Raw genomic sequence first — 18329 nt, 5'->3', positions numbered from 1 at the left:
TAAAGTATTTTTCATTTCGAAAATTGTATGACTGCACAGTCAAAATAACTATATTACTGGGTATATGGGAATATTATGTGCTTATGTTAGTAATTGAAACAAAATTCTCTTTATGTAGGTTTTGAGACAGATGCGAAAGTTGCCCTGGCAGGACCAAGAAGTGAAAGACTATGTTATTTGTTGTATGATAAACATCTGGAACGTGAAATATAATAGTATTCATTGTGTAGCCAACCTCTTAGCAGGACTGGTACTCTACCAAGAAGATGTTGGAATCCATGTTGTGGATGGAGTTTTAGAAGATATTCGATTAGGAATGGAGGTACTGAGTACTTTCTTTAAAGGCATCAAATTGGAGTTTGTGGAGAATTTAACAGCTTTTAAATTTGATTATTGAAAAATAATAATTTGGAAACCTTCCTTTCCTTTCCCGTTATGATGTCAATTTACTATTACTTCTTCAGAGTTAGTGTTTTCTTCAAAAACCCTTTTGTCTCAGATTTCCTGGTCTTGCAGGCTAATGCTGGAGAGTTTTTTGCCTCTTTCTCAAGTTCAGTCAGGCTTTTGAAAGATTGTAGTTTTTTTTATTATTTCTGGGGCACAGTTAGGACTCAAGTGATAGGTGTTTCTAAACCTCTTAATTAGGAGACTTGGTAATCATTCAATAATAATTTCTGTAAACAGTTTTCTGTAAAGAATTTCTGTATGTATATAATTCATGAATTACAGAAAAATTAAGTTTTGGGGGCTTATAGGGAGAATTACATTTTAACTGTTTTGTCAACTTATTTAATGATAGCTTAATACTGAGTTTAGTATTTAACTTGTTCTTTTTGTAAAACATTTTAAACATAGTCATTTCTTAGAGAAAGAATACCCAGTGATGATCACTTTATTTAGAAAAGAAGGAAAGAACCCATTATTTTTTCTGTTTAGTATTCTTTCAGTAATTGATATTATCAAGTGACAGAGGAGAATTTTACCTCTTTTCAAACACATTACTATTCTTTAATGGAAATCTGTGTTTGTTTTTCCTTTAGGTTAATCAGCCTAAATTTAACCAGAGACGTATCAGCAGTGCCAAGTTCTTAGGGGAACTTTATAATTATCGAATGGTGGAATCAGCTGTTATTTTTAGAACTCTTTATTCTTTTACTTCATTTGGTGTTAATCCGGATGGCTCTCCAAGTTCACTAGACCCCCCTGAGCACCTTTTCAGAATTAGGCTAGTGTGCACTATTTTGGATACCTGTGGCCAGTACTTTGACAGAGGTTCTAGTAAACGAAAACTTGATTGCTTCCTTGTATACTTTCAGGTATGTAAACTGAAATACACAGTTTCGCATTTAATGCTTTACTGCGGTTACAAAAATACTAGAGAAGAGATGCTATAGCATTCACATATCACATGTAAGGTGTGCTCATCATTTGATTTACTCCTGCTGCAAGGATGTAGAGATTAAAAAATATATGATGAATTCTATTATATAAACATTCTACTTGCATTGTCACTTTTATAATTGACAGTAATTCATCATTAGTTTGGGAATTATTTTGGTATAGTTTATAAATTTGGTAAAGTAACTTATGGATTATGGTATTTGGTATGGTAATTATGCATTAAATGTGGTTTTTTTTGTACATCTCATAACATTTTTAACTCATCTATGTTCTGTTTTTAAATCTAAAATTCTTGTTTCTAAAGGATTTAAGGTTTTTTTTTTAGAAAAAACTGTCATTTTTGGAAAATATGTTGTTTTCAACACAGGAAAAAATATTTGTTCATTCATGGTAAATTCTTGGGTTGTACTTTTCATATCTTAATTTTAGTTAATTATGTAAACATAATTTAGAGTAAATACAGTATAAATAAAATTCAGATACAAATATGGAGACAGTTCTATAACTTCTATGAAGTTGGTGTTCCAAAAGTTAACTTATAGGTTGGTTGTTTGGAACCTACTCTTTCCCATATAATACAGTGTTATAAATACTGATTAGGGTTAGCTGTTCACTATCAAATTCTCCAGGTGTTACTGAAATAAAGTACCAAAAGTACCATTCAATTCTATATGATCATTCCATTCTGTATAATCTTTTGTTAGTGTTTTCTTCCTTTATTTATTGGTGAAGAAAATAAATCTAAAACTATAATTTTTGAAGTATCAAAACTATCTCCACATAGTGGCTGGTGTTAGATGGGAGGTGAATACTCTCAGGGAAGAGCAGTTTGTTAACTTTGTTCTGCCACCGTACCTGTGCAGTAGAGGACGACATGTCACTCCCTTATTTTCTTAGTTGATAAGCAGAAAATGGGGAGGAGACTTTTGGAAATTTGAGAGTGAGATTGCCTGTTGTATGTAAGGACTATCTTAAGTTGGAGACCATCTGTTTTTGAAAACCAGAGATTTGCTACAAAATGTCACCTGTAACTATCATCATCAAAAGTAAACTCTCTTTCAGAAGTGTGTTCCTTATTTGCATTTACTCTGAAATCCTAGACTGAGAGAAAAAAGCCACTTAGAAATATCCAGGAGCAAAAAGAGACCAAAGTATTTTCCATACTGATTAGTCGGCAGAAATGTGTAGTAGGGTATACCTAGGAAATAACGAGTAAGGAGTGAGTGAGGCTGGGGAGATGAGGGCAGTGTGTTCTCCCAGGACAGAGGATGTACAGTGAAGTATGGGAAAGCCAGATGGAAAGTATCACCTGCAGCAGTGCTTCTACACTTCAATATGAATATGCACCACCTACAGGTATTGTTAAAATGCAGATTGTGATTCATTCGGTCTGGGGTGGGGGCCTCAGATTCTGCATTTCTGACAAGCTCCCACTTGAGGTCCACACTCAAACTGGAAGAGAATGAAAGCACCCAGAAGAATACCTGTTTATATACAAGCAAATTCTTGGGTTGTGCTTTTTAGTTAAACTAAATGTAGGAATTACAAAGTATGAAATCGAATGAAGGAACCAGGCTAGGAGAAGAAAGGAAGGATATCTAAACAGTGCCATATACACAGTGGATGTTCAATGAATGCTTGCTGATTAATGATTTTTTTGTATTTCAGAAACTGTATTTTCAGATACTTTAATTGACCTTTTAAAATTAAAATCAAGGCAGGTAGTATAGAGAAAATGATGAAAATGTATCAAAACTATGGCTTTGAATCTGGTTGTTTTGTAAAATCAGTATTTAAACTTGGTTTGGGAGTGGGGTTTCTGCCTTGTGTCAGTACCTAGAAATTTATTTGGTATTTTATTTATGATTTTAACTAGGTAACATCACAATACAGATTATTATTTGAAAGTATTTTGGTTGACAATTTCTTACTGCTAAATTTATTTTTCATTTGTTATCAGCGTTATGTTTGGTGGAAGAAAAGTTTGGAGGTTTGGACAAAAGACCATCCATTTCCTATTGACATAGATTACATGATCAGTGATACACTAGAACTGCTAAGACCAAAGATCAAACTCTGTAATTCTCTGGAAGAATCCATCAGGCAGGTACACGACTTGGAACGAGAATTCTTAATAAAACTAGGTAAGCAACTAATTAAAGAAAATGAAGATGATATTTGGCAGATTGTTTTTAGAATTTGCTTCGTATTATCAGTTTGCTTTTGTATACTTCCTATTTTCAGTGTTGAGTGTTACTTAATAGTGTTAGGTGAGACCTGAGTGGCATATTTGATTTCACTGAATAATCCCAAATTGGAGGAAAGCAGTCATGTAAGTAGGGATGGAAAAAAACACAATCCTGTTAGCCTTTCTTAATTTTAGGATTTTTGGTTGCTATAATACAAAGTACTTTTGATTAAAGCATCTCTTATATATACAGTATGTATGTATTTTCAACAAGTATTATTTCCTAAGACAACTTGGGCATGACACTGTAGGGAGGAGTATCTGTTAGAAGTTTGGAACTACCTTGTGGAATTTCAGACCTAATTCCCTGGGAGAGTTGTCTCTTTTTCTAAGGACTAGAGAAAATGTGAGAAATAATGTGGTACAGGAGACTTGGTCTATTTACTTTCTCCACATCCTTCTGCAACTATTCTGGAATAAGAGTTAGCTCTTGAACAGTTCCCACAAGGGACTAAATGAGCTGACTAACTTTGTCAGTGGAAATAACTGGAACGAGGTGTAGTCTTTCAAGTCTTGTTTGCTTGCTAATAGTTCTTAGCATGTTAGCATGTTTTAGTGTAGTCATTTCAAAGTGACATGCTTTTAGGCTATTAAGCTAGTGTTTTATTTCCTCCTAGCACTCAGCACCCGTATGTCTGTTGCCGAAAGATCCTTAAGCTTCACCAGTTACACTAATTGCATAAATTTACTATGTTGCATATATGAAAAACTACTTTTCATGGCAAAGCATTTGTGATTTTTTTTTCCTTTAAAACTGTTTTTCTTATTATATCCAGCATTTTAATAGAATTTCTTTCTCTAAAGATCCGTCTTCCTTTGGAGAATATGATTACTGTTATCTAACTGAGCAGTATTTTTAAAGGTGCTACCGATTGTGTAACTATTGACTTTTCTACCACTCCACCCAGAAGGACATATGTGATTCTTTTGTTCTTTGAACTTTGTCCCAAGTCAGCACTTTTTTTTTCCTTTTCAGATTTCCAGTTGTATAAAATGGTCATTTCAAGCAAAGTACTTATTTATCTACTTATTTATTTCATTTATTTAACATGCTTTAATATAGTTAAGTCTTAGTCTTGTTTCCCAAAAACCTTCATGAATGGTTCTCTCTGTGTAGTGGGCATGAGATAGCACTAGTTTGACACCCAGTTTGATAGCAGCAAAGAGTGTGGTATGCTTTATCCTTTGTAGAGCAAAGGGTTAAATGAAAGGACCGCAAGCTTCTTTTGAGGGGTCTGTTCCTGTTTAGAATATGGCAAGGAAAAAATAGGCCACCATTTGTGAATGAAATTCTAAAGATGATGGCAACTGGAATCAATATGCTCCCAAGTCCCATTTTTCTCTTGCTTTAGAGTCTAAATATCAGGAAGAAGATGTACATGAATGAATCTATATTATATTATATAGATTATATTATATATAAAATATAATATATAGATTTATATAATATATTATATATATTATATAGATTTATATAATATATTTTATATATAATATAATCTATATAATATATTATATATATAATATAGATTATATTATATTAAATCTGTATTTCCTATTGATAGATAATACAGTATCCTTGATAGTTTTTTTTTGTTTTCAAGCACTTTGTAAATTCTTTATTATTTTAACTTTATAACAACCCAATGTAAACCTAATAGTTAATGAGAAAGCACTACAAAATTCCCTAAGATTTTTAAGTCATTTTTAATATTATTAGAAGTAGTACTTATTCATGGCAGAAATCCTGAAAAATACCGAGAAAACAAAAATTACATATTCCATACATAAGAACAATCATGTGTTAACATTTTTTGGTACATGTTCTATTCTTTTGAAATTTTTTCATGTTTGTAGTTATATTACCGGATTTTTTTTCTACCTAATACTTACGAAATTTCTTCCTGACATGAAATATTTTTCTAAGTCTTAATTTTTTTTTAAATTGGCTATATTCCTTTGTATGAATGTGCCATAATGTATTTAATCTTGTTGTTTGATACTTAGGCTGTTTCCAGTTTTACATTAGTATAAATAACATTTCTGTGTGATTTTTGTGTGCATCTTCGTTTTCTCAAGAAAGACATAGAATTATTGGCTCAGACATTCTCTTCCAGTTTAAGAACAAAAAACAAAGTGGTAATAGGCAATATAATTTAGTCAGGCATGGAAGTTGTAGACTGTATAATAATACAAGGAACAGAAATGAAGGAAACAGAAGTGAAAAAAAAGAAGACTCATGAGTAAATTATAAAGCCAACAGTGTATTTCATAAATGAGAAACAAATTCAGTAGAACAGAATAAAAGGCCTAGAAGCATCCCCAATTAAATATAAACTTATTTAGTGTATAATAAACTAGGAATCTTAAAAAATAGCATAAGGGCAACAGGTTGGCTTATAGGAGGAAAACTGATAGAGAGCCACATCTGATATCCTCAAACTCCAGATGGATTAAGCAGCTAAGTATTTTTAAAAAGTTTAAAAAGATATATGATTATCAAATATTTGGAGGTGTTAATTTTCCCAAATTCTAAAACAATTGAAGAAAGCACACACATGGCCACAGATCTGGGTGCTTAAAGCTTTTATACCATAGAAAAATAACTGAAATTAAAATGAGGACAGTTTGCATGTCAGGTTTGTTTCACTTACATAAAGGGCACAGGCAAATTGGTAATAAATTAGAATATCCCAAAAAATAAATGAACATGATAAGGGAAGGCGGGGAGAGTAAGTGTTCTTACTGAGTGCTGCCTGATGCCAGAAATCAAAGACTGTGCTCTCTCTGACATGTTGAGTATGGGAAGAAATGCTCACTGGGGCGCCTGGGTGGCTCAGTCGGTTGGGCGGCTGACTTCGGCTCAGGTCATGATCTTGCGGTCCGTGAGTTCAAGCCCCGCGTCGGGCTCTGTGCTGACAGCTCAGAGCCTGGAGCCTGTTTCAGATTCTGTGTCTCCCTCTCGCTGACCCTCCCGTGTTCATGCTCTGTCTCTCTCTGTCTCAAAAATAAATTAAAAAAACGTTAAAAAAAAAATTTAAAAAAAAATTAAAAAAAAAGTTAAAAAAAAAAGAGAAATGCTCAACATGTCTAGTAAGCAGAGAAATATAAACTAAAGCAGTCTAAAAGGAAGTATTACAGTTAACTACTATCTCGGTTATGAGCAGGAAAACTGAGGCACCAAACAGCGTTTTATTGTTTGTCTTCTGTATTTTTATCCCTATGTCCTGTGGGTATACATTTTTATTTCATTGTTTATTTTAGATTGACGGTGTCCTCGGGGTCAGCAGTAGGATAGTTCATATATACCGTTTAGTAAATGCAAAATGTATTTATAAATTGCTTTTGAAACTGACTTGCAATGCAAATGCAAATGTGTTAAAAATAGTATGTATTTTTCTTAGAAATTAGTAGGAGTATGACTATCAAAACAAAGTGACTTACAAGTTATAGTTCTTCCCAACCTGCATGTTTTAAATGGCTGTAACAAAAGCGTAAAAATAGCCCGTGCCATGTGAATTTATCAGTACTTGATATTTTTACCGAGAATGTTTGATTTAGACAGTCGTGGGGTGCCCAGGTGGCTCAGTCGGTTGAGTGTCCCACTCCAGCTCAGGTCATGATCTCACGGTTTCTGAGTTTGAGCTGTGCATTGGACTCACCGCTGTCAGTGTGGAGCCTGCTTCGGATCCTCTGTCCCGCTCTCTCTACCCCTCCCCCGCTCGCTCTCTCAAAAATAAACCTTGAAAGAATAGATTTAGACAGTCGTGACTTTAAATTTTTGCCTTTGATAACTTAATTTTTTTGTTTGTCTGTTTGAAAGAGACAGAGTGCGAGTAGGGGAGGGGCAGAGAGAGAGGGAGAGAGAATCCTAAGCAGGCCCTGCGACGCCAGCGCATAGCCCAGTGCAGGGCTTGCAACCACAAAACCCCGAGATCATGACCCAAGGAGAAACCAAGAGTTGGATGCTTAACTGACCGAGCCACCCAGACGCCCCTCTCTTTGATAACTTAGAGAACAGGGGCGCCTGGGTGGTTCAGTCGGTTAAGTGTCCGACTTCGGCTCAGGTCATGATTTCACAGTTGGTGAGTTTGAGCCCCGCGTCGGGCTCTGTGCTGACGGCTCGGAGCCTGGAGCCTGTTTCAGATTCTGTGTCTCCCTCTCTCTCTGCCCCTCCCCTGCTCATGCTCTGTCTCTCTCTGTCTCAAAAATAAATAAACATTAAAAAAAAAAAAAATTAAAAAAAAAAAAAACTTAGAGAACAGTCAAATATTGTTTCTTAAAGTCTGTATAAATGAATAAGCAAATAAATAAAATTTATATATGTAAAATCTAAATTTGTATCTGTGAAATCTAGTAAGTGATGAGAAAATAAGTATTTAAGTTAATGGATTCTCATTCTGAGACACCATCTTCTTTTCTCAGCATTAATTTTCCTTTCTCTCTGAGCATTATCCATCTTTTCTTAAATTTTATTTTCAAACTTGAATGTACCTACTTTAATCACTCTGTACACTCATATTTTTGTCAGTTCAGTTAACTTCTTAGACTTAAGACACTGGAATAATTTTTTTTACTTTTATTGGTTAGTTAATTATTGAAACTCTCTGAACTTCAACATTCCTCATAAAATGAAAGAGTTAAATCATTACATGGTTGCTAAAGTTTCTTTTTGCCCTAATCTAAGAGTCTGAATAAAGTATTTATTAAACACCTGTGTGTTTATCAATATATGGCCTCTGATAAGTTTTGAATGTATAAAACAAGGTCTTTGTAGTGAAGAGTCTTATAATCTGATGTCATGTTTTATGAAATCTTAGAAAAAATACTACATGGTGTATTCTTAGATGAAAAGTGCCATGAGAAATTCTCCAAGAGCTTTAGGAGCAGATAGGAGGAAGAGTAATAGATTCAGGTACTCATTATGTGTATTCAGGAAGTAAAATTTAGACTGAACTTAGAGAATGTATAGGACTTGAAAGTACATAGTGAAGGATACTCTGCATTGAGAAGAGTATCTGATGAACAAGATTGCAAGATAGTATGCTTTGTGACAGAAGAGGCCCAGCTATAGGAGAAGGCTAGAGAGAGACAAGGGGAAAGTCAGATCAGATGAGGCATCTTGAAAGTAGAGAGTCGTTTGGAATTCCATTGTTAACTAAGAATTGACTAGGCAGTGAGATGTGACTGAACATAGGAGGTGGGAGCAAATTCAAGCCCGGGGGTTCCCTTAGGAGGAGAATGCTGTTACTGAGGAAAAAAAATTAAGCACTTTGGTGACACGCCTTTGGCTCCTTCCCTTAGTCTTAATTTGAAGACATTCAAATTGATAGCCAAATGTGATTTCTCTTACATGGTTGAGGTGGCATTTTGTGTGCTAGTACTTTTTGACATGTTCATCTGAGATGGAGATAAACAGAAGCTGGAAAAAAAGTACACATATATTATTTGTGTGTGTGTGTGTACATATTATATATGTATTTATATATATATATGTTGGTTCATATATATAATGTATCATTGATTTTTTTGTTGAAATGAAGGTCTCTTTAGTTTGTAAAATGTTTCTCAAAATAATTTTAAATTGTATTCTTGTTTTACTATTCTGAGAAAATGGCTTTTGAGTCACTTTAATACATACTTCTAAATTAAGTGGTATAATATTGAAAATTTATCCTTTTTTATATACTTCTTCACTTTCTCCTCATTTCAAGGCCTAGTAAATGATAAAGATTCAAAAGAGTCTATGACGGAAGGAGAAAATCTTGAAGAGGATGAAGAAGAAGAAGAAGGAGGAGCTGAAACAGAAGAACAATCTGGAAATGAAAGTGAAGTAAATGACCCAGAAGAAGAGGTGATGACTTTTATTTATAGCAAATAGGTACATTTGTACAAGAGTATCTTGATTATTTGAGCCAAGATTTCCTTGAATGCATAAAATAAGATCTCCTTCCAACCTGCGAACTCTGAAAGTTTCCTGAGAAAGTAGATATAAATGATAAAAATTTAGAACTGGAATGTTTCTGTAATTGGTTTCCATATAATAGGTAGACATTACATTGTTCTTTTAAAAAATGAGGTTGTTGTAGAAACATTCAACCATATAAATTGGATTATTAAGTATTTTATAATAATAGAAGGAAATGAGTGTATCAGACCAATCTTATGGCTGCCTTTGGATTTTGCTACTACACCAGTTAGATAAACAGAATCTAATAAATTAAACAGCCTTAGTAAATGTGACTTCAAAGAGTGACTTGCGGGGCCCCTGGGGGGCTCAGTCGGTCGGGTGGCCAACTCAGCTCAGGTCATGATCTTGTGGTCTGTGAGTTCGAGCCCCGCGTCGAGCTCTGTGCTGACAGCTCGGAGCCTGGAGCCTGCTTCAGATTCTGTGTCTCCCTCTCTCTCTGTCCCTCCCCACTCATGCTCTGTCTCTCTTTGTCTCTCAAAAATAAATAAATATTAAAAAAAAAAAAGTGACTTGCTTTCCTATAAATTCCTCATTTGAAGAATTGGGATGTATTACATTTTCTTCACTAAATACATTTCCTCCTTTTAAAAAGTGAACTTGATAATTTTGAAAATTGTATCTTTAAAAAAAAAAATGTGTATTTATCTATTTTGAGAGAGAGAGAGTTTGAACAGGGGAGGGGCAGAGAGAGAGGGAGAGAGAGAATCCCAAGCAGGCACCACGCTGTCAGTGGCAGCTAGACATGGGGCTGGATCTTATAAACCGTGAGATCATGACCTGAGCCTAAATCAAGAGTCTGATGCTCAACCAGCTGAGCCACCCAGGCTGAAAGTTGTATGATTTTTAACCATTGCTTACTTTTCCAATTGCAGTTGAATATCATACATGATACAGTGTGTTTGCTAAGTGGAAAAAAACATAGTGTTCGGTCGGCATTGCATGAGCCTTGTCTGGGAGCAAAAGTGAGAGAGATGTGGTTTAATAAGTGAAGTTGCATAGTTTGCTTCTCCTCCCACTCAAGACCACCCTCTCCCATGGTTGCTCTCTGAGCATAGGGAGAACATTGTTAAAGAGAGAAAGCGGGTTGATTAATAGCAGTGAATAAGAAATTCTGCAACCGCTTGTTTCAGCTGAGAAAGAAAAGGGCTGGAGTTCACTCTTCAGACAAATTGTGCTCCTTGTTTTCATCTTGGTCCTCACTCCTTCAAGCTGGCATTTTGAAGTTCTCCCCAGCAGCTAACAACCGGAATATTTCCTCCTTAATATCAGCTACATAAATTAAAAATGACTTTCAAGATTAAGTAAATGTTCTTCTAAAATTTGAATTTTCTTTAGCATTTATACAATTTAGCAGGTTAAATACAAGATTTATCATTATAATAGAAATAATATTTATCGAGCATTCATTGTTCATAGTCACTTTTTTAAACACTGTATTTACATTACCATTTCTCATACCACCCTGTGAGGTAGGTGAGAAAATAAGGGACAAATAGGTGAATTTGCCCAAGATCTCAGAGTAGTAAGTGGTGAGCCAGTATTTGAACTCAGACGGTGTGACTGGTGCTGTGCTGACCCCTCCTGCTCTCCTTAGCCAGCTTAGATTTTGCAGTCCGTTCACTTCCAGATCCCACAGGTTATTATGTCAGTGTATAATAGGGATTAGGACAATGGGATTCTTGTCCAGCCTTTCAGTTTCAAAAGTTAATTAATCCATTGTGTTTGCCTGAGTTATAAAAAATAAAGGGTAAGGAGAAAAAGTTAATGCATTTTATTTTATTTTTTTTAATTTTGAAAGAGCACAGGCAGGGGAGGGGCAGAGAGAGAGGGAGAGACAGAATCCCAAGCAGGCTCCATGCTGTCAGCGCGGAGCCCCACTTGGGGCTCAATCCCACAAACCGTGAGATCATCACCTGAGCCAAAATTGAGAGTCGGATGCTCAACTGACTGAGCCACCCAGGCACCCCAATGCATTTTAATTTAAGTGTTAGGAAATGATTAATTTTTTTCCAAGGGCAAATTTAAGAGCATCTCTATTGCAAATTTGGTTGTGAATTACAGACTTATGTTAAAAAAAAAAAAAGTTAATGCATTTGAAAAAAAGTAAATGCATTTCTGTACATTCCCAGAGTATTTCCACTTTAGAAACTCTATAAGTTTCCAGATACCAGTATAGTAAATTATAATACACTATTTGGATTTTTAAAATTGTTATGTTATTTCTCATTCACATTCATTGTCTTGGCAGAATGAGAAGATGCTGGATTTAGCGTAGTCTTTTTTTACACTTACAGAACCAAGTGAGAGTGAGTTATGTTGTTGGAAGTGAAAGGCTGCACAGATGGGGCACAACTGTGTGCTTTTGTATGTGTCTGCCCTTTTGAAATATCCTTTGGGGTTCTGTTAGTCTTCTGTTTGAAAGGAAATCTGGCTGATCGAAGAGGAGGTGGGGGCATTGACAAGAGAGGATGGGGAGAAGTGGTGAGGGGGAGTAGAATGTCTAGCTCCTGCTTAATAGGCAGTGTGTCCTTGGGCAAGTCACTTCCGAGCCTTAGTTTGTTCATGTATAACAATGGGGCGTGAGGTCTTATCCTGCCGCCTTAGAACTGGATAAAGCAAACAAAATGAAGTATGTGAGAACACCTTATAGGCTGTGGTGCTCTGTACAGTGTAGTGCTTTATAAATCTACTGTCCTTGCTTTCCACTGCTAACCAGGCTAAATTTGAACTATTTACTGACGTTCATTCCAGAGTTAGTTGAGTATTAAAGAACTACTATGAGAAACTCAGTCTCAAAACAGCCAGGGAGGAGGAATAACACAAAAGGTTCAGGAAGCTCATTCCTTTTGGAATTCAAGGAAAAGAGTTTCTACAAAGGATCTTTGTATTATTAGATCGGTGGAAGATAGTGAAATGGGTTTTCGGCTACTGGTGTGCATTAGTTTTCAGCTAATGTTGCCAGCTGACTTTGCCCTAAATTGTAGGCAAACCACATAAAAGGCTGGAACTTGAGAATAATGAACAATTATACAGAAATTTTTAAATCTTTTTAAGTAATGTAAAATATAGTAACCCTTTTCAAAATGTTTTAATCTTCTAATGTTATATAATTTCAGGAGGGTTCTGATAATGATGATGATGAGGGCGAGGAAGAAGAGGAAGAGAATACCGATTACCTTACAGATTCAAATAAAGAGAATGAAACAGATGAAGAAAATACTGTATGTATGGCTGAAAATTTGCTTTTGAGGTCACACAATATTTTCATTAGTATTTCAGTTTTAGCCACTGAAGTTGTGTTTCTTGTGATTACTGAAAAATATTCTTTTGGAAATTCATTTCAATTTGTTTTCCTATCTAAGTACTTTACTGTATTAACAGGTTTTTTTAAACATGTAGTGTTACACATTTTACTCACTTGTTCCTTGAGTTATGTTGAGCAAGTTATCCATACAAAAGACTCTGCCATCCAAAACTCTGGTTACAATTTGTGGTCTGATTTCTTGTTTTGTTTTAATAAGGAGGTAATGATTAAGGGAGGTGGACTTAAGCATGTACCTTGTGTGGAAGATGAGGACTTCATTCAAGCTCTGGATAAAATGATGCTGGAAAACCTTCAGGTACGAGCGGTTCCCCTATTCCAGAGGGTCCTCTCCCTGCAGGATACTGCAGCCCATTCAGTTGTGGTGGTTACAGGGGTCTCTACAGCTTAACATTTGCCTCTGCAGCAACAGTACAGTTTGCGTCTGCCAGTACTTCTTATACTTTTCCTGATGTGCACATTTCTCTGGGATACACTGGGGGGAAAATGTAGTTAATGTAGGACTTTGAACAGAGTAATTTCATTGTACCAGTCTGCCTTTTTTCTCTGAAGTCCTATCTCTGTTGCTAAGACCTTTTACTTATAGTTTGTTTACAATTCAAACTTGGCCAAAGATCAGTATTTGGGGAAATTTAATACACTAAATTATTAAGCTTGATTTAAAATTTGAATAACTTGTCTATAAATATTTAGAGGAATATTGGTTATTTGATGTTTAAAGAAATTTTGTTTAATGTATTCTTGACATTAATACACTGGATTTTATAAAAAGCTCCATCTTCCCAGTGATATAGAATAATTATGAATAAACAAAATAGCTAGGAAACTTCTGGAAGCTGGCAGGTAAGATACTCAGTAAGACAATAAAACATTTTAAACACACAGTAATAGATTGGCACAAGAATAAATGGATTAATGAAATAGGAAAGTCCAAAATCGACCTAAAACATGACAATTTAATAATATGGCAAAGACAACACTGCAAGTCAATTGAGGGAAAATGTATTATTCAATGGATTGTCAGTAAAAATAAAGCTGGATTTCTATTTTATATCCACACCGGAATTAACTGCAAACTTATCAGAAATCTTAATAATTGTGGAGACTGTTGATTATTGCATTAAGACTTCACCTTCTTCATACAGTGCTGTCAGACACTATTAGTATTGCTACATTTCAGTTAAAGCCACAGTAAGGCCACAAGAGTAGTAGTGGCGTAGTCTGTTTTCAGCCATCTTGCCCTATTGCTTTCTAGCCCAGAATGCCACGAGAAATGCCAGACCAGAAACAGACTGTATAATGCAGGGTAACGGCTGTATTATATCAGCAGGTCCCACACCGGTGAGGACAAATGAATGACCCAGGGTTTTTTTTGTTGTTGATTGAAACAATAAAGTCATGCTAGAGCTCACTGATAATCAAAAGATAAGCAGATTAAGAAGAACCTTTTTATCAGATCATCAGATACTAAGATGCGAAAAGTGATACTACCCATTGTGGTTAAGTATGGGTAAATATCTGTATTTGGAATATGTAAATCAGTCCATCTTTTTTAGAGAGAAACTTAGTAAACCTAGCAAATAGGCATGGCTTTTGATCTAAAAGTCCACCCTTAACTAATTTTCACCCAAGTATATGAAGTTAAATATATAAAGATGTCATACTGTAATGGGGAAATAGGTTTAGTAGAGAACCAATTATATAAATAAGAGAATATCCATATAATTAGCTCTGTATATACTCAACACAAAGATGCCCATTATATAGAATCAAAAAGAAGAAAAACGTATATAGTGAAGAACAGTATGCATAGATGGAGCTTGTGTGTACATGTGTGTTACTAATATTTTCAAGAAAAATGTGGAGAACACGCCCCGTTGATACTGGTTGTTGTTCCTTGAAGCGTGGTGAGGGAGGGGTTGGTATGGAGACACTGGCTGATGCATTTTTGTATTTAAATAATTTACAAAGAGAATATGTTCATTTTATAATCAGAAAAAAAGTTAATTTACAAATAAAGATTGATCTAACATGATCCTTTGAAATTTTAAGTAAAAAAGTCTTTGTAAATCTTATGAATCTGGGAGAGCGTCAAGCAAATTCTACAAATTGGAACTTATAAACAATAAGACCTTACCCCTTTATTACCATTTTATTTGATTTAGGTCTCTTGCAAATATGGAGCCTATATCAAAGGCCATTTAAATTGTGGTAAAGCATTTTCAAAACCTTCGTGGCCTGTTAGCATTACCTGCTTAGATTTGAAGAATTACATTCAGCTCTTTCCTCATTTGTGCTCCATTCAGCAAATACAGAAAATTACGTGCAGTTTCCAAAATGCACCATGCTGTTTCATGTCCTTGCCTTTGGACCTGTCCTCCCCTTTGTAAACTCCCTCTGTATCCCCCAGACTGCTCTGCTGCCATCTGCTTACAAGAAGTCTTATGAAGCCTTAAAGACCTTCTCAGACGTCCCAGTTTTGTTTAGTCTTTTGTGAAGTTTCAGCATCCACCCACTCCTAGCCAGGCCTATATAGTCACTTCACCCCAACACAGGTTATACATGACTTGGATGAATTGTAATTAATTTATTTCTCTATCCTAATTAACAGTTTTTGAGCTCTTTGAGGATAGAGACTGTCTTTTTAGTATTAGTATCTCAAGTAATAAGCCCAACGCACAAGTCTTCACTGAAGGTTTGTTTAAATAATTGATTAATAAATCCAGTGTCAATCTTGAAAACTTGATATTAACAAACAAAGTTAATCTGAACAGTAATAGATTCCATTCATTCCTAAATATTAATTGAGCACCTGCAGTATTTATTTTTTTTTTTATTTTTTTTTTTTTATTTTTTTTTTTTTCAACGTTTTTTATTTATTTTTGGGACAGAGAGAGATAGAGCATGAACGGGGGAGGGGCAGAGAGAGAGGGAGACACAGAATCGGAAACAGGCTCCAGGCTCCGAGCCATCAGCCCAGAGCCTGACGCGGGGCTCGAACTCACGGACCGCGAGATCGTGACCTGGCTGAAGTCGGACGCTTAACCGACTGCGCCACCCAGGCGCCCCGAGCACCTGCAGTATTTAAAACACCACTAGGGTATTTAAAACACCAGGGAAAGGGTATTCAGTGCCGAACCCCACCAGTCTGGTGGAGGATTGTCACAGAGAAGCAGACACTTGTGACACATGAGAAGTATGAAGGAAGATATGTGGTGCGGGTATGCACTTCAGGAGCATGCGGAGTCAGGAGAACCTACAGCATTGTGTGTTTGAGCTGCACCGGTAAACAGAGCCAGTCACTGGGGACTTGCACAGGTCTTCCCAGCCATACGTAAGAGGTGGGGGCAGAGGAGGGGGCGCCTCTGTCTCAGCTGCCCGTCAGGTTACTTTGGCTCTAATGATGATTGTGTTTTAAGAAATAATGGCACTGAATGAATTGTTCAGTTTATGTTTACATATATCCCTGTGTACGTTGGAGTATTTATATTTTTTCATTTCTATCTTTAAGCAACGAAGTGGCGAATCTGTTAAAGTGCACCAACTTGATGTTGCTATTCCTTTGCATCTCAAAAGCCAGCTGAGGAAAGGGCCACCACTCGGTGGTGGGGAGGGAGAGGCGGAGTCTGCAGACACTATGCCCTTTGTCATGTTAACAAGAAAAGGCAATAAACAACAGGTAAGAAACTGGCCACCACAGGTGATTGTTACTTATCAAGTGTAAGCAATAACTTTGTTTTATAGGTTGTAAGTTATGTTTTGCCTATAAGAGGAGAAGAGTTGGAAACATGTAAAGTATTCAGTGGTAGGGGCGCCTGGGTGGCTCAGTTGGTTAAGCATCCAACTTCATCTCAGGTCATGATCTCACGATTCATGAGTTCAAGCCCTGCGTTGGGCTCTGTGCCACAGTTTGGAGCCTGGAGCCACTTCAGATTCTGTCTCCTTCTCTGTTCCTCCCCTGCTCGCACTCTGTCTCTCTCTCTCTCTCTCTCTCTCTCACACACACACACAAATAAAGATTAAAAATAAAGAAATAAAGTATTCAGTGTAGAAGTAATTTTATTTTTTATTATGTATAGAAGACACAGCTGACTTCTTTTGAATGTATTTTTTTTCTAAAATTTTTTTGTTAACGTTTATTCATTTTTGAGAGACAGAGAGAGACTGAGCGCAAACGGGTGGGGCAGAGAGAGAGGGAGACACAGAATCTGAAGCAGGATCCAGGCTCTGAGCTCTTAGCACAGAGCCTGATGCAGGGCTCAAACTCATGAACCGCGAGGTCATGACCCGAGCTGGAGCCAGACATTTAACTGACTGAGCCACCAGGCACTCCATTGAATGGATATTTTTTATTTCTTTCTTTCTTTTTATTTATTCTTTAAAAGGAAAGGACATTTAAATTTTGAATTCATATGTATTTGTTAGAATATATAAATCCCTTGACTTTCAGGAGGAAGGTTTCATAAGTAAACTCAGGGTGGGAAAGGAAAGGAGGGTGATGACAGATACATCTCAAGAAAATGTTCCGTGGTTAAGATTTTTCTTGAAAATCATTGTTTTTGACCCCTAATCCTTCTCCATTCTCCTTATACTGCTTCCTCCTTGTTTCCCATGTCTTACAGATGGCCCTCAAAATCATTTCCCTGACCGCTAAGCTGTTAGTTTAGGGATTCATACTTTGGTTCATACATTCATTCATCAAATATTATTGAGCATCTCGTATGTGCCAAATACTGTTCTAGGTGCTGAGGCTATGGTGATAAATAAAAGTCCCTGCCCTTGTGAGCTCACATCTTGCTAAGGTTGACAAATGTATTTGTAAGGAGTGAAAAATACTATGAAGAAAATAAAGCCCAACTCTCAAACTCAACTCTAGGATATATCACATATTACTAATTCTCTAAGAGTTTTTTCACATTTCAACATTTCTGAAATCAAGCTGCCTCTTAGCGTTTATAACTGGCAGCATTTTTTTCTGTTTTAGTGATGTGTGATATAATGGTGTATCTTACAATTAATGGACCGTCAGATTCTACGAAATATGGCAGCCACCACAACTTAGAGACGAGTTGAATGCCTGGCTTCCATATTCATTCACACAGTCACATAACAGGTAATTGTTGTTCACTTGCTGTGTACCAGGCACTGCCCCGGGTGCAGAAAGTACAACTGTCACTAGAGTTCCTTCTCTCTTGGGAGCTTTCATTCTGGTGCTGGGAGGCAAACAGTGAAGAAATACGTAATGTCAGGTTGGGGGGAATGCTCGGAAGGAAAATAAAATAAAAAAGAGGCTAGAGAGAGATTGGAATGGGAGGTGCGGAGCCTGCTGTTCTGGGACGATCAGCAGGTCCTCTAATGAGATGCCGTCTGTGATGGACGGGATAGTC

At 36.2% G+C, this 18329-nt stretch overlaps 1 protein-coding gene across 1 annotated transcript in view; it reads left to right on the top strand.

The window, feature by feature from the left end:
• UPF2 (UPF2 regulator of nonsense mediated mRNA decay) overlaps positions 1–18329 on the top strand; it is a 112048-nt gene that overhangs the window by 76441 nt on the left and 17278 nt on the right. Inside the window, exons 13-19 of the mRNA XM_060659320.3 lie at positions 119–322; positions 1041–1316; positions 3362–3545; positions 9364–9503; positions 12737–12841; positions 13142–13240; positions 16454–16621. Of these exons, the coding sequence (XP_060515303.1) occupies positions 119–322; positions 1041–1316; positions 3362–3545; positions 9364–9503; positions 12737–12841; positions 13142–13240; positions 16454–16621 (1176 nt within the window). The remainder of the gene's footprint in view (positions 1–118; positions 323–1040; positions 1317–3361; positions 3546–9363; positions 9504–12736; positions 12842–13141; positions 13241–16453; positions 16622–18329) is intronic.

This window comes from Panthera onca, chromosome B4, assembly GCF_046562875.1.
Source record: "Panthera onca isolate mPanOnc1 chromosome B4, mPanOnc1 haplotype 2, whole genome shotgun sequence".
NCBI classification, from domain to species: domain Eukaryota; kingdom Metazoa; phylum Chordata; class Mammalia; order Carnivora; family Felidae; genus Panthera; species Panthera onca.
The sequence above is the reverse complement of the archived record's forward strand: the minus strand, read 5'-3'. Positions and strand labels throughout refer to the sequence as shown.